This window comes from Odontesthes bonariensis, chromosome 1 (genome assembly GCF_027942865.1).
Source record: "Odontesthes bonariensis isolate fOdoBon6 chromosome 1, fOdoBon6.hap1, whole genome shotgun sequence".
Lineage (NCBI taxonomy): Eukaryota > Metazoa > Chordata > Actinopteri > Atheriniformes > Atherinopsidae > Odontesthes > Odontesthes bonariensis.
The window spans coordinates 26,185,542-26,206,005 of record NC_134506.1 but is presented as its reverse complement, the minus strand read 5'-3'; the positions used below and the strand labels follow the sequence as shown (position 1 = coordinate 26,206,005).

The 20,464-nt window shown below is 43.8% G+C and overlaps 2 protein-coding genes across 3 annotated transcripts; both read left to right on the top strand.

The window, feature by feature from the left end:
• The first annotated feature begins 1,783 nt into the window (after positions 1–1,783).
• On the top strand, positions 1,784–7,872 carry prrg4 (proline rich Gla (G-carboxyglutamic acid) 4 (transmembrane)). Its single transcript, XM_075462285.1, has 6 exons — positions 1,784–2,293; positions 2,389–2,552; positions 2,651–2,678; positions 3,826–3,967; positions 5,376–5,570; positions 5,704–7,872. Exons 1-6 carry the CDS (start codon positions 2,191–2,193, stop codon positions 5,729–5,731), a joined length of 660 nt encoding a protein of 219 aa, XP_075318400.1. The 5' UTR covers positions 1,784–2,190; the 3' UTR covers positions 5,732–7,872.
• A 1,617-nt stretch (positions 7,873–9,489) lies between these two features.
• On the top strand, positions 9,490–20,464 carry qser1 (glutamine and serine rich 1). Of its 2 annotated transcripts, none has more exons than XM_075462266.1 (13): positions 9,490–10,100; positions 12,117–12,226; positions 12,381–12,518; positions 12,680–15,997; positions 16,611–16,915; positions 17,396–17,512; positions 17,616–17,749; positions 17,838–18,025; positions 18,164–18,295; positions 18,385–18,482; positions 18,646–18,792; positions 19,019–19,114; positions 19,225–20,464. In XM_075462266.1, exons 1-13 carry the CDS (start codon positions 9,991–9,993, stop codon positions 19,363–19,365), a joined length of 5,034 nt encoding a protein of 1,677 aa, XP_075318381.1. In that variant the 5' UTR covers positions 9,490–9,990; the 3' UTR covers positions 19,366–20,464. The 2 variants fall into 2 exon arrangements, with proteins under 2 accessions (XP_075318381.1, XP_075318374.1); XM_075462259.1 differs by having other exon boundaries at positions 12,381–12,533.

Below are 20,464 nucleotides of genomic sequence, written 5' to 3'. Positions count from 1 at the left end.
TTGACCCATGATGACTATCGATGACCTCACCTGATATTTTTATGTCCTTTGGTTTTGATTTATGTGTTGTTGTCCATGCAATTCACCCATACATAAGGGACATTCTCGATGAACATTGCTGTACGCAAATGATCTGTATACTGTTGTGTATCAAGTGCTGATTGAGCCGCAGTTTGTCCTGGCCAGGGCACTCTCGTGAAAGAGATTTCAAATCGCAAGAGTTATGTTTTCCTGGTTAAATTAAGGTTGAATAAATAAAATAAAGTAATTTCCTTCACCCCTTTTATTCATATCAATATTCCTCTGGGTGAATCTAGGAGTCTTGACAGTAACCAGAGATGTAATCAAGAGCAAGAGAGCAGCTCTCACTGCACTTCAATGAGCACCATCCCATAAGGCTGCAAGATAATGTGTAGTTGCATCCTATCAGCTTCTTTATGTAAACACAGAGCAAAGCTTCCACATGCTCGGAGGCTCTCCGTGTAAATTCATGAAGTTTGTAACATAAACACTATTATTAGATATCGGTGTCCAACCAAAATGGCAGACATTGTCCTACTTATTCCCTAACTTTATCCCTACCTACGGTGTCACTACATGTTACGTATTTTCTGGTGACTCTAACGTTGCTACATAGAGACTATTAATTACACTGGAAGAGCTAAATGAGACACATTATATAGGTGCATATGAGTTTGTAAAAATGACACGGGAACCCATTGTACAACCTTTTCCTATACAAGGCCTGTGCATGGTGGTGTAGTCACAAGCTCCTGAGGCTCCTGGGAGATGAGCTTAAGTGCTTTTATGAGACCTGACGCAGAGATCCCAGGTGATAGCATTGTGTTACAACATTACAGACATGAAAAAGACTTAAAATTGTTCAAATGTTCAGGACAAAGTTTATGAATTTGTCCATTTGAAGTGTCCCAAAGTAAGATGGCCTTTTAAATGCCAGTAAATCTCAGTTTTGAAGATCAGCTCGAGTTTATGTGGCAGAAACACCAATCAGAGAATGTGATGGCTGTGTCTAAAATGGAAGAAATGTGTGAGGACTACAGACTGCAGTCACCACCTGCCATCACCGTTAGTTAGTTACTTAGTTAGTTGTGATCCGTTTCCCACGAAAGCAGCAACATACGATTCACCCCATTTACAGCAAACCACTTTGTCATCCAAGAGAAAAACTTCTCCCATCAGGAAGGAAGCTTGTCATGACAGATTAAGAGTGATCACTCAGAACAACTTTCTATTTGTCTGCGGCAACTCTTCCCACTGAGGAGACGAGTGGACTCAAACCTTGCCATCGAAGTGCCCCACACAACCCAACAGTCACCGGAGCTTCTCACTGCATGAACAGAGGGTTCATATTTTTCCTGTAATTGGTCTCAAATCTGTAGATTTAAGGATAGTGGCAAAAAAAAAAGGCTCGTCACAGTCCCGCACAAGCGCCCACTTTTTCTGGTAAAATATAAATGCACTGAATGTGTTGTATGTCTCCTACACCACATCAATATAATTCATATTTCTTGAAGCAAAGCATTTAGGAGGTACTAAATTTGTTACTGCAAAATTATTCACTTGTGACCATCAAATAAGCTTTCAAATGTGAACGTGTATGAAGGAGTGTCATAGTATCACGTTCAGAGCCAAAGGTCACGCGCGTGATCCTATTAAACAACTTTGTTGTGGCAAATATTCACCAAGCATTTCAATGTCGAGGATGCCACCTAGCGTCCCCTTCCCTGTAGTCCAGGTAAACCTGATCGATTGGTCGAGCCTCGCAGGTCACACAGTTTAGGAGGAGCTGAAGTTGTACCTGTCCTGTAGGGAGTAAAAGTTAGTTTTTTTTTTAAGCTGCCGGAGCTGTCTTGTTAATCTTGGAGACGAGCCAACAAAAGAAGAACCGAAATAAAGCGTACGGATAGCTATTTTTTTTTTTAACTAAAGCTTCGGTTTATCAGCTTTCGTGGCCGCCGGTCAAACCCAGCTGCCGCTCCCTCTGATGACTTATATTCTGCGGCTGTTGAACTCTGCCCACTTACGCGACACGTTTCTTCGCGGATAATGTAGAATTAGGGAACCTGGTGGAGCTTCTTCTTCTTTTTTTTTTTTTAACCAGAAAAGTGTGGGGGATATTAGGGGGAGTTTTCAGTTTCAGTACTGCTGTTCGCGCGCAGGTGCGTAACAATGTTGTTTCATCTGATCATACTCCTCCAACTGGTGAGCGGTGGACAGCTGGCCTGTATGAGGAGCTTACTCTCCAAACATGAAGGATCACGAGACCAAGAAGGTGGGATATTTTATTACTGAATGATTCCAAAGTAACTGGCCTGACACGTCCGGCTACATATTTAATGTCCAACCTGTTGGTGTTCTCGGTGACAGTGTTTGCGGACGAAGGAGACGCAAATTCGTTCTTGGGTCGCCACCTGCTGTTCAACCGGTTTGACTTTGAAATGTTCGTTCCTGGCAATCTGGAGAGAGAGTGTAACGAGGAAGTCTGCAATTATGAGGAGGCGAGGGAAGTCTTTGAAAACATCCCAGATACAGTTAAGTGGTTCTGTTTAAAATGTGAAAACATAGACGCCTCACACCGGGGGTTCACCATACTGATGGCTTCTTTTTTTTTTTTTCTCCCCAACCCCAGAATGCTTTTTGGAAGAAATACACAGAAGGTAAGCAGGAGCTAACATATACTTAAAAGGAGACTGTAAAATTGAAGTTTTTATTTTTATTTGTGACCACGTAATGGTTGCTTTTTGTTACAAATGCATTACATTTTTTATTTTTTTTTTGTTTATCCTAATGTAGGTTTCTGGATTATAGGTGCGATGAATAGTTGAATATTTTCCCTGTGGCAAAGTATTGTGAAACGTGTGGTGCACTATTACAGATGCAATCCTGGCAACCCTCGTTGCCTACTACAGAAACACATTTATACAAACATACATATTGTCCAGTACCACAGGAGCTATGAAATATTACCACAGGATGGGCAGTATAATACTACAGCAAATGTCATAGTAAAACAGGGGGTTTACTCTGGGATTGATGATATAGTAACATAGTGTATAGCATAGTAGCCTGTAGTACAGTACCACTAAATGTATGCTGTTGTTAACGGCTTTGTACCACAGAAGTGGGCATGTATAACCACAGAATGTATAGTAAAGTTCACGAGGACATGAAGTACAGTACCATAGACTGCATGAAATCTTACCACAGGATGTGTACCACACAATGTGTGCAAAATTTCCACAGGGTGTGTATAATTGTACTACAGAAAATGGGTACGTAGTACCCAACATTAGAAATCATGTCGAGTAAGTATGGCACATACTTGTTCACGTGTTGACGTGTCCGCAGGCGTCACTAAACCCCACATTGCCTCCAATGTATTCACCAAGAGGCGCTCTATGAGTGCCTGTGAGACTGGGTGCACATGTGAAGCACTTAGTAGAACCTGGACAAGGTTAAAAGTGTGCTTTACAAGTGTGGACCATTACCCATCACCCTCATATGCTGCATAGGTCCTTGTCTGCTGTCAGATATAGTGTTTGTGTCAGCACAATTAATGAGAGCTTGTAAAACTTGTTTCACTTGTTTGTTGTTGCTTTGAAAATGCAGTACGTGCTAGATATCTTAGAGAGCCCAAACCACGGCGTATTTCTGCTGAAATATCAGGTACAAAAGAGTATCCAACCTGTTATGATCAGATGGTTAGCTGTACTACGCGGGTGATAGCTGAAGACATATTGCTGTCATGAAACAAGTTGGACAACGTCCAGTTATTTTTTTCTTGTGGTTTCTGTTGATTCACAGATCACAGCAACGCCTCCTCTCGGATCGACGTGATAGCTCTTTTGGTGGGACTCATTTCTGCTGCAGTGGTTATCGTCATCGTTGCCGTCTTGATCTGGTATTTCTGTCATGGCAAATACAAAAGCGACTTTAGCCGTGCAAGGTGAGTGAGACACTGACTTCATTACTTCACTATAGTGCCTCTGAAAGGCTGTCAACACTTGAACAAAATGGCAGCCAGAACATTTTAGCACTTAACACGAAACCACAGATTCAGTCAGAATCCAGGCCATACTGCTCACAAGCTCGGGAACTGTTGGACACATATTACGGGATGGATCCCAAAGCCACCATCTCATCAGCATACACCATGCGTAAATGATGCGAACACACAAGAATCATGCATACACACTTACAGGAGGTTAAGCCCCACATGGTGAAGTGGGAGTGGAAAAAGAGGCTACCGAATTTCCCATAAAACAGACTATAGTTTTACTGGGTGTACTTTCAATGTGATACTGATGATGTTTTTTCTTGTCATTAGTTTTTATAATTTAGTCTTACTTTGTTGTAAATGACTGCAGCCATGCATGACGGCTGTGGGAATATATTCCTTATGAATATTTTGTGATGGAGAGAAAGTTTTAAGAGCTGGTTCTGATTTCCTGGCTCAATAAGATCAATTTGCGATGCACCATTTTAGGTTTCATCGGACTGTTCCTCTTGAGCTTTGTAAAGAACTAGCTCTGATGCGTTTTTTTGCATTGTTATAAATTTAACTGAAGACACTTCTCCCTTGCACTTGCTCTGTAGATAATGTTGCCCGTTGTAGATATGTATATATATATTCTTTTCCACACAATTTAACAAATCATCATAATGCTTTTTCTATCCACAGCTAAGACTTTTTTTTTTTTTTATCTTAGCCGCTTACCTCATTCATATTTGACTGTAAATACAGCTTTATCTGAAACTGGGACATCTTTACAGTAATTATTCCATCTATCATAATAGAAATTTCTAACTAGTGAGTCGGACATCACTGTATTATAATGATTTTTGTATATATCTACAGGCACATCTGTCACTTGAATTTGCAAACTTTTATTTATTTGAATAAAGGACCACGTTCCTCTTTATCAGACTCAACATGCACCTGCCTCCGCACACGTACTACACCCTTGCAATTTTTATCATGACACAGCGCGATATCTTTTTTGTAGCTCAATACTTTCCACTCTTTGTGCAAATGTTTGACCGCTTTATATTAAATTAACAAAAAACATCACATTTGAAAAGTTGGAACCACTGACTGTTTAGAACTTCTTTGCGGCTTTATTCATAAAGATGTTTGCAAACATTTTCTCAGACATTCTCTATAAGTTGATGGAAAACAGTTTCAGCTCTGCACCTGTCATAGCGACTCCTTGCTGCCCCTTGCCAAACAATGCAGTTTGTTGTGCAGCGTTGTATGACAAGAGCAGATATGACATTCATCAGTCCGCTTTGATGAAGGAATGTGCTTGTCACAAGTGAGTGACATACTGTTAACGCCTCCACTCCACTCACAGTTCCATTCGGGGACGCCCCAGGAGGAGTAATGCTTCTCTCATAATGAGAAGGTTAGAAGAAGCATCCCTTCATCCTGTGCCCCCACCGGGAGACCCACCCTCTGTGGAGGACGTGGACCCCCCAGGTCTACCCTCGTACGAACAGGCAATCTCAAGAAGTGGACCGCATGACGCCGCACCACCTCCTTATCCTGAGTAATTTGCACATTCACCTGTATTCCAAATGACTTTCCAACTCCTAATTATTGTCCATAAGACTGTCACACAATTATTTTATGATAAATAACTTCTTTTTTTAAATTTTTTTTTAAAAATCATTTGGTTTTAGCTCAAGACCTGGGAGTGTTCGGCGGTAGTATCTTCGGGACAACGTGTGTCCATGATTGTCAACATCAAGCCGACAGTTTCACACCAAGAATCTACACTTTCTTGTAATATTGTATATATTTTTCCATCATTCAAGCTTTCTCTTTATTACCCCGATTAAGCTGTGTTACTCCACTAGAATGGAGACTAAAATTGTACATAACCATGACAACCTTTGAAACACAGGCAATCTATCTTATGTTATTCTTTCCTCTGGCTGCAAATGATGCAAATAAGTGAGAAATGATAAGAAATTAGGTTAGATGTGTTGACGAACATTTTTACTTTATTTCTAAGTTGTTTTTGTTTATTTTTAAATAAATGCAAAAAAAGAAATGCCAATGCGCAAATGCACTTCTTTATTTATCACAGCAATCAACCTGTACTCATAATTGCTAATAAGTTTACTGAATACCTCCAATGCTTTTTTTATTTTGTTTTTTAGACTACTGTTTTTCTGAAAAAATCTCACTGACTTTTAGGGTTGAGGGACTTCCTTATGGTCATTTTCTTTCCTCTACAGATGTGGGATGGGATTTAGGTCTGTTTGCAAGTTTCTGACAACTTTGGCTCTGTGTTTGGGATTGTCCTGTTGGAAGGTCCAAGGCGGCCCAAAGCTGAGGTTTTCGGGCTGATTACCTGATCATTTCCCTCCAGGACCTTAACAGACTCCTTTTCTCTCATGATCTAAACACAGAGCCAAAGTTATCACTGAATGGTCAATGGAAAACAATATTAGCATTACTGAGTGGCCCAGCCAGAGTCCACACCTGAATCCCATTGAACTAAAGACCAGAGAGATGCAAAAGAAGTCCTCCTACCATAAGACCCAGGAGATTGTTGCCAAAGGGTGCTGCCCAGGCAAATGATTATTGAGTGAGGTCATAAAAAATTCTGGACTTTGCATTGGCATAAATACTTCAAATCACTCTTCAACGTCTCTAACCCAGCATCTTATTATTGTTTGTCACATAATTTCCAACAACAAAACAGCTGATGGTTTAATAGTAATTAATTATACATCAGAGTTTGGTATTGTTGCCTGAGGACATGTTGGAGTAAGCTTCACCTTAACTATATAATCTTTAATAGATGTTTATACTGCAGAAATGTATCGTTATATAAAGGTTATCTTGTGTGATTGTGCTTTGTAATTTAACCCCAGCCGAGTGGCTGGATTACATTTCATGGAACAGTACTTATTAATTGTTAATACAGAGGCAGACGGGGTTGTGTTGTCACACAGTTTCTCCTTCAGAAGGAAAATCAAAGACGGAAAAAGCTGCTTTCCTTTGCTTAATGGTAAATGCAGCCGTGAAGAGACTCTTTCGTCCAGAACTTGCTTTGTTAGGATTCGCTGTCCTGTGTATCTTCATATCGCTGTATTTCAACTTTTATTCTTGTAGGAATGTTTTCTTCGCTACTTCCTGATGTGTCAATGATGTATGTCTCATCAGTTAATTTGAGTGCTCTTTGCTCATGAACATTTTCCTTTAAAACATATGAGCTGCGTTAAGTTAGCTTTAAACTGATGGCCGCAAAAGCTCAACATCAGTTGTCGTGCGGCATTTTTAACTGATGCAGAACATTTAGCAATTGCAACAAATGATACTGTAACTGTGATGAGGAGGAGCTCTCCTAAAAACAATTTCAGCTGCTGCAAAGGATGTAGCTCTGTAGCCTGAAACTGTTGTTGGAACAAGCGTCTTGTTTGAATTATGGAAATCCAAGAGTTAATAAGTTGTCAAGACCCTCTAAATTATTTACCAAATTCTGGGTGGTTTCACGTAATCTTTATGCTTAGCAGAAGCTAGGCTGAAGCAGGACTATCTGAAATGAAAATTTTTTTTCAATGTTTTGAATAAAACTTCTATTTTAATTATTTATGTCATTTTTTTTCATCTAATTGTTATCTTGCCTCATCTTTTCAATCATTTACAGGGGCTCTATTTGGGCTGAAAGTCTTATAAATAATGAATTCGATCATTCCAATTTTCAATCTAGTTTACATTATGAGCATCGTGGGCGTGTAGCTCACTGTGGTGTTTTTTTGACCTAACACCACAACATTTGTGCTGTTTTTTCGTGAAATATTTGCATGTACAGAATAAAATGTTTGAAATTTCTGAAACTTCCCTCGTCTTGTACGCTTATGATGCAGCATGTGATTTCAAAGGGTAAGCTATGCCACATGCATGCAGTGGCAAGAGTAAAGGGAAGGAATTGGCAGCTATTGTGGTTTTTGCATTTAAAAAGTGTAAAATCTCAAATTCCTCAGGATGAAGATGCATCTAGTATTGACTTGAAATCATGCACTGCTCTCTATCAAACATTTGATTATTCATGGCAAAAAAAAAGTCAACTTTGATTCGAGACACTCTTTTAATAATGGTGACCGGGGTCGGTCGTGGCTCAGGAGACGAAATGGCCACTGTCCACCAACTGGAATATTATTTAATCCCCGTGTTCACCAGTACACATTGCTGTTGTAGGATGCTGAATCCCACATTGCCCCTGATGTTTTCCTCAAGTGTAAGTCACCTTTGGATGGAAAGCATCTGCTAAATGAATAAATGTAAAGTGAATGCATCTTCCATACCCGCCTGGGGAGTGGAGCCAACCCCGGATGTCAAAGGATGAGACGGGCGGTGATGGACTGGCGACGTGTCCAGGGTGTAACCCCCCCCCCCAAGAAAGCTGGGACAGGTTTAACCCCTCCATGACTCGGAATAGTATAAAGCAGCTACAGAAAACAAGACTGACATAATTAACCAAACATGCATACTTTTTTACGCGTAGTACGTGGAGAAAACCCACATAGGCAGGGGTAGACCGTGCACACTCCCAACAAAGAGGCCCCAGCTGAGATTCAAGCCAGCAATTTATTATTTTTTGTGCTTTATGGTGCTTGATGGAAGCTCTTCAGAGCATCACGGATGATTTAGCAGAAGATTTAGATTTGTCCTCACCAATCTGTGACTATGTATCGATCAGGTGTATGTGCACTTGTACTACTTAGGCTGTAAGGACGATCTGTGTGTACGGACCCATTGTGAGGGGGTCACTTTTGAATAAAGACGGATTTAATGGTAAAGTTGCATTTGTTGGTATCAAGAAAGACATGAAAATGGGTAAATGTTTAAAACACCCCTAGAAATCTATTATTAGGAGACATATTTTATCAGGTTTATTGGTTTGTAGTTAAGAGACAACATCCAGGGTTTCTTGATTAATACTTTTCACAGTTACAACCTAAATAATTATACTCGCAGTTAGTGATGACAAGGCCCCTGTAGACCCTCTACTTTTGCTTTTCTACGGGGGCTGGGTCCATACAAAATGGAGTAAGTTTCTGAAATAAAATGACAAAATTCAGTTGAATAATAAGTCAAATAAAGCCATTGGATTGCAAAAAATAAAAGGAAAAAACCAACCTAAATTGAATCAGTGCTAATGATTTAATAAAACAGAGAACACATAAATGTTTTTACTGTGGGTATTCTTCGGTGGAAGTTTTTTTGTTGTTGCTTGAAGCTGTTTTTAACCACACAGAGGACTTTTGGCCTCATAACGGTGCCACAGCAGAAAGACCTTCTCAAAATGCTGGTCCTCTTGTTTTAAAGCCAGTTAAAATAAAAGAATAAATATAATTACTCATGCATAATTTGCCTTTATACACCGCCAGAGCAACAGCGACGTCAGTCTCATACTCGCACTGCTTAATTTTTAAACGCTGCTGGCAGAGGAATGTCCCCTTATTCGAAGTCGGCGCCACACCTCTGATAGCAGCGTGAGGGCTCTTCTGGGTTGGTCACGTGATTTTTTTCGCGTGGCGAAGCTGCCAGCGTATTATTTTTTTTTGCCTCGTTTTAAGACTCAATGATGTGAAGAGTCGCCTGTCTATATGGCGCATTCCGTTTTGTGGCAAGTTTCAGCTAGCCTGCTAGCTGCGGCCAAGTATCCCTGCCCCATCCACACAGGTCTCCCGGTGGAGACTAACTTATGTGACGGGAAATGAACGAAAAATAGCCAAAGAGGGAAAGGTTGCACTTTATCCGGGACATAGCTGCTCGGCTAAGGTTTTTTTTTCGTTGTTTTTTTTTTTTTTTTTTTTTTTTTTTTTAAGCGTACTCTACAGTGGTTTGACGGGACATCCTGAGTCAACTGTTCGCTGGATCCGGACCCGGGCTGCTACGATGTGTGTCCGCTGCTCCACGAAACTCCGTTGGGGAAGTGATTCTTTCACCGGATGATGGACAGGAACTACCCGAGCTCCAGCTTTGCGGACGCGCTGGCTCCACCAGCACAGACCGTAGCTTCGTGGGCCTATGACCGCGGCTCAGCTAATATCAAACCGAGGTACAACGTGAAGGAGAGGGCGGGTCACCTTTCGAAGGAAATTTCGGTGATGGAGGGCCTAGCGGTGGTTTTTGGAGAAAAGTGCGGGGGTCCCTGTGTGATTGTTAGGAGCGCTGTGGAAAAAATGGATACGTTTAGGGATTTGTAACAGAGTTGTGGAGACTGCCTCGTCAGTGGGTTTAGCCGTGTGTTACTGCCTCCTGCCTCGTTAGTTTTCGCTAGCACACTGTCCTCTCAGCATGGGGCAGTCAACAACTACAGCAAAGTGTTTGTTGTCAGTATTTTGGAGTCAACCAAGTGTGCGTCGTATTGTCATTTTTGTCGGCCTCTTTTCTTCGCTCCACGGTTGCATGCTGGACCCAAAACAAGAAACTAGTCATGGCATGTCAAATTAGTGTGTTGTTTGTGTTGTTTCCCAAGGCGACGTGTCGAAATGAGTGTATTGGTGCTGTTGTTGCAGGTATGACAGGTTCGTCCCTAAGTTATAACTTTGGACAGTTGGATCAGGGTGTCCTTACAAGTGTCACAGAGGAGCAGATTTAGCTTGACAGCACTGATGATCACTCCACTCAGATCACTCAGATTGGCTACATCATGGCAAAAAAAAACTTTTGATCAGAATTGTCACTGAATTAAATCCCCCCTAGAATGTGTAGGTAGAATAAATGGACCTTTACTATCCTTGTGTCTTGACTTATATGTCATTGGTTTGTGGCTGCCGGTGAGCAAGTGGTGTGCCATTGAGTTACTCTGGAAACTAAATCATCAAATGACATTTGGATTGGTTATGGGGGTGCATTAATTTATTTTTTTTTCTCCTATTTTTGCAGTCATTTCAGCTAAGAATAGCCGCATGTGGAAGGATCCGTAGGTTTGTTTTGTCCGAGGGATCAGTAAAGACTTTGAATCTGTTGTCCACCTTTACAAATGTTTACCTTCTGGCAGAAAACAGTACTTTCATTGCAGTTTCCCAATGGATTTTCCAATTAATAAATATGCATTCGGGATACTGCGCAAGAATAAGGAGCAATGTGTTTAGGTCAAAACTTTGCGGACAACAGATTCAAAGTCTTTGTGTCCAGAGGAATACTTGAGAGTATTAAGAGTTCAAAGGAATGGAGTAAAATTGAATCTATCCGGCACCTTGTAAAGCCTGATTTACAAAGCGCTTTGCGCTAGAACAAAGGCAAAAAAAAAAAAATGAACACACAAAAAGTCCTTTAAGCAAGAAACACAGCTATGATTAAAACAACACAAAGCAGAAAGATTGACCACGCTGAGTCGGGTTGATTTTCTGCTCTTTTTGCATCGTTGCTGTAAATATTTGAGGAGGCCTTTCTGGTTACTTCAGAGAGATCGTCCAGCAAATAGTTTGGACAATTTCAAGGCATCACATGAAAGTCGTGATGATTCTTCTAATATGACGCATACACAATTTTTTTTTCCGCCATTCTTTCATGGAGCTTTTTTTTTCTTCTTCTTTAAACGGGGTGTGGCTCTGCAGAGTTTATGCATTTCGACTGTTCCGACTGAATACCTGAGAGAACAATGTGGCTGCCGTGTGCTAAGACACATCATTTACACGCTGAACTCCGTGCTCCGTTGTGTGATAACGTTCTGGAAAGGTTTTCTTTTTTTCTAAAGTTTAGAATATTCCCAGGAGCAGTTACATTTTGGAAAAGAATAAGTATGGAACTGTGGGATGGGCAAGAAAGGCTTTTGGTCTGCTGATGTGACGGAAGAGCCCAGCGGTCACTCTGACAAAGCTCTAAAAGCCTCCTGCAGATAGGCGAACCGTCTGAAAGCACTTCCATCTCTGCAGCAGTCGTGTCCTCACCACCCTAAACCTGAGGTCTTTCTTAGATCATATTTTCAATTGAATGGACGTCAAGATCCATATCTGAGAAGTCCAGTCAGCGGTATTTTCAACAGTATTTCCTCCTGAAGTAGCCGGGTGGCCCACTGTTGCTTTTAAAGATGAGAGCGCTCATGAAAGCCGTTTGTTTGTGCACACAGTCCCAGTTATGGTGCAGCACACCTTGACGGAGAGCTCCTCCAGCAGCAAAGCTACACTTCCACACACCAGCTTCCCACCTACACTACGGCACAGATTCCTGCTGCAGCAGGTGAGTTACGGGTGCTGTGACTTTTGTTTTTAAGCGACCCGTTCAGCTTAATAACAGACCCTACTAATGGCATCTGCTCGTGCAGATACTTTTGGTTTTAGAATGCAGAGGCCACCTGTGATCATCTTTCCTTTTTCCCGAATTTGATTGCCAGGAACGCTCGAGTCGAGCAGTAATACTCCCGTGACCTCTATCATGAGCTTCCTGTCGGCGATGGAGTCGAGAAGTCTTCAGGCTGGTCCTGTTAGTGCCTCGTTGCTTCCTCCTTTTAGACCCCCATCTTGGCCTACTGGTGAGGACACAACAAGTAATACATTTTTTTTATTATAAACAAATCAAGTCTGGATGACGCTGGCGTTCCTGTCTTCATGTTTATCACAAGTTGAATCTTTTTCTTTACGGTTTTTGTATTAAATCGTGTCCTTATACCAGTTTATCTGTTTCCATTTGCAGGTTCCAACTCCTCTACCACAGAGCTGTATTTGACCGGTGCCCTGCCTTCCACAGCCACTTTCCCCTCTCCCGCTGCTCTTGCATCCTATCAGCACACTGGTGCCTACCCTTCTAGGAGTTATGCTACCAACTCTCCCCTGGCCCTCCAGGATCCTGCCTTCACCACTTCCACCAATGGCCTGTTTTCTCACCACGATCCCCTGCTACATCTCAAATCTAGCCAGGCTGTGCTTCCCAGCGCCTTGGCTTTCAATCATCTCTCCTCACCCTCTCTGGGCTCTGCTCTGCCTGTGCAGTCCTCCACTTACCGCTCAGCCCAAGAGTCAGCCCCCCACCTTCTTCAGCCCCAGTTCAGCCTTTTCCCCTCTGCCCTGCCTGCCCCTCATGCTGCCCCGCAGCCCTACGGGAGTACGATCTTTTCTGGCTCTATTGAAAGAGCTCTTCAGCGTGAATGTAGTGTTATCAAACACCACCAGAGGCCTTCCAGTAGCCACATGGCCTCGGAGCAGTTATCTAATTCAGAGCACTCTTTACAGGGGTACTTTGGCTCTGGCAGCGAAGCAGATGTGTCTTACCAGCAGGACCCATCCCGTCACACCCCAGTGTCCTGCAGCCCCTCCACAAGAGCAGACTCCACCCAAGGGGTGAACGGTTCCCCACAACCTAAGACAGGTTGTGTAACGCAAGCTTATTCATCCACTTCGTTGCTGAAAGCTAAAGACTGCTCTTCCAAGCTCGATCCACACTCTGCTGGGGACGAGGAGCTTAACTCTCAGAATCTGACGAAAGGGTCTCCCAACCGTTATTCCTCCCTGGCTCAGAAGCAGAACTCGGTGATTGCTAATCAGCAGGCAGTCCAGCTATCGAGCCTAATGTCCAACAGTTTGCCTCAAAACTATATAGCACCGCTCACAGAGTCTCAGACGTCCCACTCCACCTCAGACAAGCTCTCTTCTCTCTACACAACTCTGCCCTCCCTTACGAGCCACTCGGACAGTGCGGCGCCTGTCAGTCAGACTCTCGTTTACTCATCCACCCCTGCGCTGAGCCAAGAGCAGGAGATTCAGTATGGAGCCCAGGTCCAGAGCTTGTGTCAAGGAAATCTGTCTGAGAGCTATCCCACATCCCACTCTCAGGGTACCCAAAATTTGACTTTTACATCTCAGTCACAAGAGCAAGCTTTGGTGACTCAGTCTCAAAGCTACGCCTCAGGACAATCACTTAACTCCTCCTACCAGCCCACATGTGTACAGGGTCTTCCCACTTCAAATTCTACGGGGGAGTACGCCCACATGCAGGACTCGGTGGGAGGTAAACAACACAACACTCTGTCCGAGCAGCACACACAGCCTCACAATGTTCTGTCTGTACCATTGCCTACCTACACTTCAGCTCCTCAAGCCTTACAAAATAATGTGAGATCTTCAGTACAGGACATAAAGCCAACGTATGGCAAACAGAAACTCGAAGAGCATCATCTTCACGACATGGAGGCTCTACAGCAGGCATCCATGGTCTCTGCAGCAGATAACAGAATGACCTCTCATAACAATGTCATCTACATTGTGTCGAAAATGGATGATCACAAAGCACAAAGTGTCATTCGAAGCAATTCGCATTCAGAGGAACAACTCATGGGAGTAAGTCATAGAAATTCAGCACAGTTAAAAGATGATCAGATGGGTTCCGGAAACCAACGGCAGATTCATTTAAGCAGTGCAAACGATGACGAAACAGCCGGCACAAAGACTATAAACTCCATGATTGTTCCCTCGCATGTGTCCCTGTGCTCAGAGCAGCTCAAGCAGCACCCTCTTCAGCTCAGATCTCATGAGCCAAATCAGCACAACCAACAGACCCACAGTCTGTCCCAAAACCAGTCTGCAGCAGCCCACACCCAGTTTATCACAGTTCCCAGCTCTCAGGTTCTCCTCGAGCCCAACCAAATGATTCTAGTCCAGCAGCCCTTGGTTCACCACAGTCAGAACACTTCAAAGTTGGTATCAGTGGATGGTGTCCAACCCGCCCAGGGACTGGGCCCAGTTCATGTCCAGTACCTTCAGATGGATCGAGACCTGCTGGGTTCCAGTGTCCCTGAATCCCAGAGTCAGCAGGGCACAGTAGTGTCCGAACAGAGTTCAGAATGCTCCTCTTCCTCGAAACACCACTACAGGCAGGCTGCAAATCCACAGCCAAACGAAGCCAAGAACCACTTTGCCCTTAACTCCATTTGCTTCCCAGACTCCATGCTACTGGCAGATGAGAGGAACATTTTGTCAAATGTTGATGACATCCTAGCAGCCACTGTGGCAGCTTGTGGCGTCGCACCGCAGGATTTTGTTAAAGCTACATCATCTGCTGAGGTTGAAATGGCCGGGATGACAAGTCCTGTTGATTCCAAAGGACACCTCCAGACTCTGGATTTAAGACACATGTCGTCTAGCTTCTCCTCAGCTCAACATCAACACAACGTAAGCAACACTAACTGCCACAATATCGGCATGGCACTAAATGGAGCTCAACTGACTAGAGACTGTCAGGGTCAGCACATTCACCACAATAATACTACTGACATTGACACAAATGGCGATGGAAGGGGCTCTGAGAACGGCTATCACTCGGCCGGACAGGTGTTTGACCCCTCAGGTGTCCAGAACAGAGTCAAAGGGAATGCAAAATGTGCCGAAACGGAAGACGGCCTCATGGAATGTCCGAGTGGTGAGGACTCTCCCAAAAGGAAGGCCCGCTCCAAGTCTCTAACCAAACCAGGAGGCCTTGAGGATGATGGGGGACTGGCAAGACCAGCAAAGCGCAGCGCGCAAGCCAAGCGGCAGAACTCCAGGAGCAGTGATGTCAGCTCGCCATCTGCCACACACACTTTATATGATAGTTGTCCGCAGCAGGAGAGAATCAGGCAGAAGATCCGAGAAGTGGAAGAGAAACAGCCAGAAGTCAAAACTGGCTTTATTGGCTCTTTCCTAGACTTTATCAAATCTGGCCCCAAACAGCAATACTCGCAAAGTCCAACACGGACAATTAATCGCCCGAGAAAACCCTCCACCTCATCTAAACCGTGCACTTTGCCTGCTTTGCCTCCCAAAGTGCAGACCCTGCCCGGCCCCTTGCTTCCCCAAGTAAGTCCGGGAGTGAACGCTCAGCAGAAACGTCTGGATGAAGATCTTCAAAAGAACCTGGAGACGCTGCCGTCGTTCAGCTCGGACGACGAGGAGAGCACCGGGAAGAACCAGGCTCTGAGGAACAGCATCAGCTCCGCGCTGTCATCTCTGGATGAATCTACAGATCGCAGAACAAGGACAGGTAATAACCTCTTGCCGAAGCTCGTCAAAAGACGTCTACTCGTGGTTGGAGCATCAGTCTAAAGTGTTGCATGTCGTCTTGGTACAAGTCGCTTTGCAAGAACTGCATTTGTCTAAATTTCGTATTTCTTCCAATACAAGTTTTCTGATCGGACGGCAAGTACGTGGGGGCATTCAGCGTCAGTTGTCGACACTGAACAGTTTATTCGCAGCTTCACACACACGCATTGCTGGGATTTGATACCCGGCTTTGTCAGTCAGTAGCAGATGCACAGGGATCGAGTGAAAGAACAGATTGTGCAGCCTTCACGCTGTGAGAAGTTGTATACCATGCTAAATGAAATCTTTCATATATGCTGAGTTTGAAAAGGTTGACATACAGCCACCAATCAACAGCGAATAAGGAGATGCATTCTGTTATTTTTTTGTATTCATTATTCGGTTTGTGTTTAAGCTTTAAGCTCATTTTAACTGATCCGGTTGAATTTTATGCTGCCCCTCTGTGCTGGAGACAGTAAGATAATAACAAATAAACACTTTCACTTGAACCACCGGTCGTACGAGCTAAAATATCCTTTCATGCAGACTTTGTTTCGTTTTCATCCCTTCTCCAGATAACCACATCCACGGTTCGATCATGAAGCCGGAGCCAGTCCCCACCAGGCCACACACTGTCGCACGGGCCTGCTTGCCTCAGGTGTCCACTCCTGCACCAACAGCAAAAACCGTCTCAGGCGGGACGGCACCTGTGACCAAAGAAGAGTGTAAGGAGACCCCCTCCGACCAGTTGGCTGTGCAGTTGATGAGCGTGGCCATGGAGGGGCTGACTGACGAGGAGCTGTCTGACAGTGGAGGGGAGGGAATGTATCGAGAGAGGGACGAGTTTGTTGTCCGGAACGAGGACATCGAGACCTTGAAGGTAACTACCAGTTCACAACTAGCCGCAAAAATGAACTAGTTTACGTGGATTGTTGGCTTTTGGTCTTAGGTTCTTGTTCTTTATTCACTCTCAACAGAAACACTCACATTCAGCTCTCCGAAAACCTAAACGTGCTCATCTTAAGCTCAACACTAGCGGTGAACAGAATTTAGCTGACTTGGTCAAGGTGGAGTCGGTTGTTGCAGATGAGGACACTTGTAATAAATGTTGAATGAGAGCTTAGCTGAACGGGTTCGTTACATCGTAGCTCGTCTCAGTCTAACGAAGAATCCGTCACGGACGCTGATAAAGGCGACTCAAATCTAATGTTGTTACTCTCCGCGGCCCAGCGTTCAGAAAGCATCCTCTCCTCGGGTCTGGCGTATGCTCACATATTGGCACTCGCTGATTTGGTTTTCTTATGATTGAACTGCCGCCACACACTGAAGCCTGCGCTGTGTCTCTTGTCCGTGTGTCCAGGTCACGATGAAAGCTGGCAGCGAACCTCCGGCTATCTGGAAGGTTCAGAAGGCTTTGCTGCAGAAATTTGTGCCCGAGCTGAGAGACGGAAAGAGAGTCTTCTCTGCCACCAACAGCGTAAGTGAAACGCACGGATGCGTTGTGTGTGATCCATCAATTTTTATTTTTTTTTATCCCAGCAGCAGCTGACTTCTTTTTCTGTTTGTCTTTGTGTATGTAGTACCTTGGATACTTTGGTGACGCCCAGACCATGTACCAGAGAGTCTATGTGAAGTTTTTGGACACTGTTAACAAAAGGGAGTACGTGCGAGTTTGTAGCCGGAAGCCTCGCTGCAAGCCTATGAACTCACTGAGGTGCGTGTGGAGCGCCGACTAATGTCTTCTAGTCCTTTTTCCTGAAAGGGCTCTTCTGTGTCGTAACTGCTCTCGTTCTGCCTCGCAGGGGGGTTCAGGTGAAAACTTTGCTGGGCTTGACGGCCTCGCCCACTGCAGTTTGCCAGAGCCAAAAGACCAGGCCCAAACTAGTGAGGCCGAGGGCAGAGCCGCCCCCCAAGAAGAGGCGGAAATGGAAGGAGGAGTTTTCGCCCGCTGCCTCAGGGTCGTCTGCAGAGGAAGGTGGTGAAGAGGATGGTAAAGCAGCCTTTAACTTCTTTTTTTTTTTTTTTTTTTTTAAATGACATTTAGTTTGGAAACCCGTTTCTCTTCCTTCTCCCACTCCCCTGTGATGCGCTCTGGGCCATTCTTTTTCTCTCCGATTCCCACTCTCAGAGTTAAACCCTTCAAGTGCGTTGCGGTTCCTCACCACGCGAACCATGAAGGAAACGTTCAGGAGCTTCGTGGAGCTGCTCATTAGCATTGCCTTAGATGAAGACGTGATGGCAGCACTTGAGAGAGCAAATGGTGAGCAAGGTGCTTTTTGGACACTGGAGTTAGGTTTGGCCAAACGGTTTGTCGTCCAGTTTAGGACTTGCCCATTTGTCTTGTTTCAGATGAGCTGCTGCTGCCACACATGAAGAGAGTAGATGGGATGATCACTGACAACAGGAAACGCCTGCTTCACAAACTGCACATTGGGCAGGTCTTGAAGGTGAGTTTGTGTATGAAAGTGCAGATCGATTGAGTGTAGTGTGCAGCACGTCTGCTAATCTTCCAAAATAAATTTCCCTTCGCTTTATTTAGATGGCAAAGGCGAAAGAAACCGTACACGCTGTATTTAATTCCACTTTGTGAACCTGTCTTTTGTTTCTCAGACGGCTCTGGACAGCTTCCCAGAGATCTCCGTGGTGACCGAACTGAAGACGGACGGGGAAACTCCAGCCTTTAAGGTCCGTCTCAGTGGAAAGGCCTACAACAAGAAGACCATGAAGCCCTACAAGGTGCCCAATAAAGTGCCTCAGGTGAGACCAGATCATGTTTTGTGCCGTGGTCTGTCCAGGAGAGGGCGCTGTGTCTCCATTTGAGATCGTCCTACATTTCTATACAGTGTTGAGCACTGAAGCCACAGTTACCCCTCTCCCCCCTCTCCCCTCCCCTCTTCTGCTTTGATGCTTGTTCTCATGAAGAGGGAAAAAGAATGGGATATCATGGAGGTATTGTAATTCACTCAGTTTTTTCTTCCTCCAGGAGTATACAGTGGACCAGCAGAAAACTCAGTGGTTCTCTCTGTACCACTCTTTGCAGCATTACAAATACCACACGTACCTCATGTGCAAGGACGAGGTAGGGTAGGGCTTGTTGAGCATTTCGGAATGATATTTTGCAGTTTTGAGTTTCAAAGAAAGATCACTCTGGCTCCGCTTCTCATACCAATTTTTGTCGTGCTCCTCCAGATCGCGTCTCTGCGGGTGCAGACGGGAGACCTGGGCCAGGAGGAGACCGTACAGAAGTGTCTGCAGAACGGCGCTTGGGTCGAGGGGCTCTTTGATCGCTTCGGAGAGCTAATCAATCAAGTGCAGCAGGCCTGCAGATGATTCGGCCTCGGCACGCTTGGTTTGAAATTTAAAAAAGAAAGAAACGAGGAGAAACAAAAACAATAAAGCTCTTTAAAGACAGGAGGGCACCTCCATAATCCAAAATGGCAGAAGAGATGGAGTGGACCTCTCCTTCCGGCCACTGAGATGCCAGCAGTCAGGAGCAGAGGAAATGTTCACTCCTCATTACTGCATTTAAGCAGAAAGGAGTCATTCGATCAATAGAGGACAAAGACTTTTTGTTTTTGGGGATCATTTTTGATGACTTCCGCATAGTATTTTCTTCTATTCTTTGTAGGTTTTATGTAGTTTCGAAAGCCCACATTTTATGGGCCTTTTCATAGATTTATATTGGCCTTTTTATTATCTTTTTATTTCTCCGTTAAATGTCACATCATAACACTCGAGTGTGCACTAGATAGAGAGCGGTCAGCATGGGAGGTAGAGCAAATGAAAATGCAGATTACCATTTTAACAAGCCTTCATCAATCATTTGAATAGGCTCACGTACGGACTTGATTTTGTAAGATAGAATTTTAAAAAAATCTATATATTATATATGACTGTTAGCTGCATATTGTTTGTAAAACATCCATTTTGTAATGGTGTGCCAACTTATATATATGTGTTATGTACATTTTGTATAAAAAAAAAAGGAAAGTGGGAACTAGAGCAACCCTCTTTAGGAACTGAGCGACCACAAACTGGATATATGTTGTGGTTTTAACTTAAGTGCATCCCCTTTGCTCATAAGATGCATTTATTTCTATGGAGTCGGTGCAGTTCCAGTGCTGCTTTTTACTATCACAAATCATTACCTTGAATTGTCTTAGGGTAAAGTGAATTCAATAAAAGTTGTCTCTATATTGCTTTTCATGCATAGTACACATTTTATGACAAATCTATATTTTTCACAGAGGTAAATATTATTCTTTGTTTTTTTTTTTCGTTACAGTTTCTAAGACATTTTTTTTTTTCATTGTCTTTTCACGGTTCTTCACAATTGACTCTCTGCGGGTCAGTTTCCAAGTTTTATGATATCAAAAATGATCTTGTTGAAAGATGCAGTTTGTAAATAAAATGGCACATGTATGAGGTA

Bases quoted from the DNA above. Each gene is read 5' to 3' on its own strand.
- qser1 (XM_075462259.1), top strand. From the start codon at position 9,991: ATGATGGACAGGAACTACCCGAGCTCCAGCTTTGCGGACGCGCTGGCT. The intron at 15,998-16,610 runs GTAATAACCTCT...TCCCTTCTCCAG, and splicing joins AGATCGCAGAACAAGGACAG to ATAACCACATCCACGGTTCG. The intron at 17,513-17,615 runs GTAAGTGAAACG...TTGTGTATGTAG, and splicing joins TCTTCTCTGCCACCAACAGC to TACCTTGGATACTTTGGTGA.
- prrg4 (XM_075462285.1), top strand. From the start codon at position 2,191: ATGTTGTTTCATCTGATCATACTCCTCCAACTGGTGAGCGGTGGACAG. The intron at 2,553-2,650 runs GTTAAGTGGTTC...CCCCAACCCCAG, and splicing joins TTGAAAACATCCCAGATACA to AATGCTTTTTGGAAGAAATA. The intron at 3,968-5,375 runs GTGAGTGAGACA...CTCCACTCACAG, and splicing joins AGCGACTTTAGCCGTGCAAG to TTCCATTCGGGGACGCCCCA.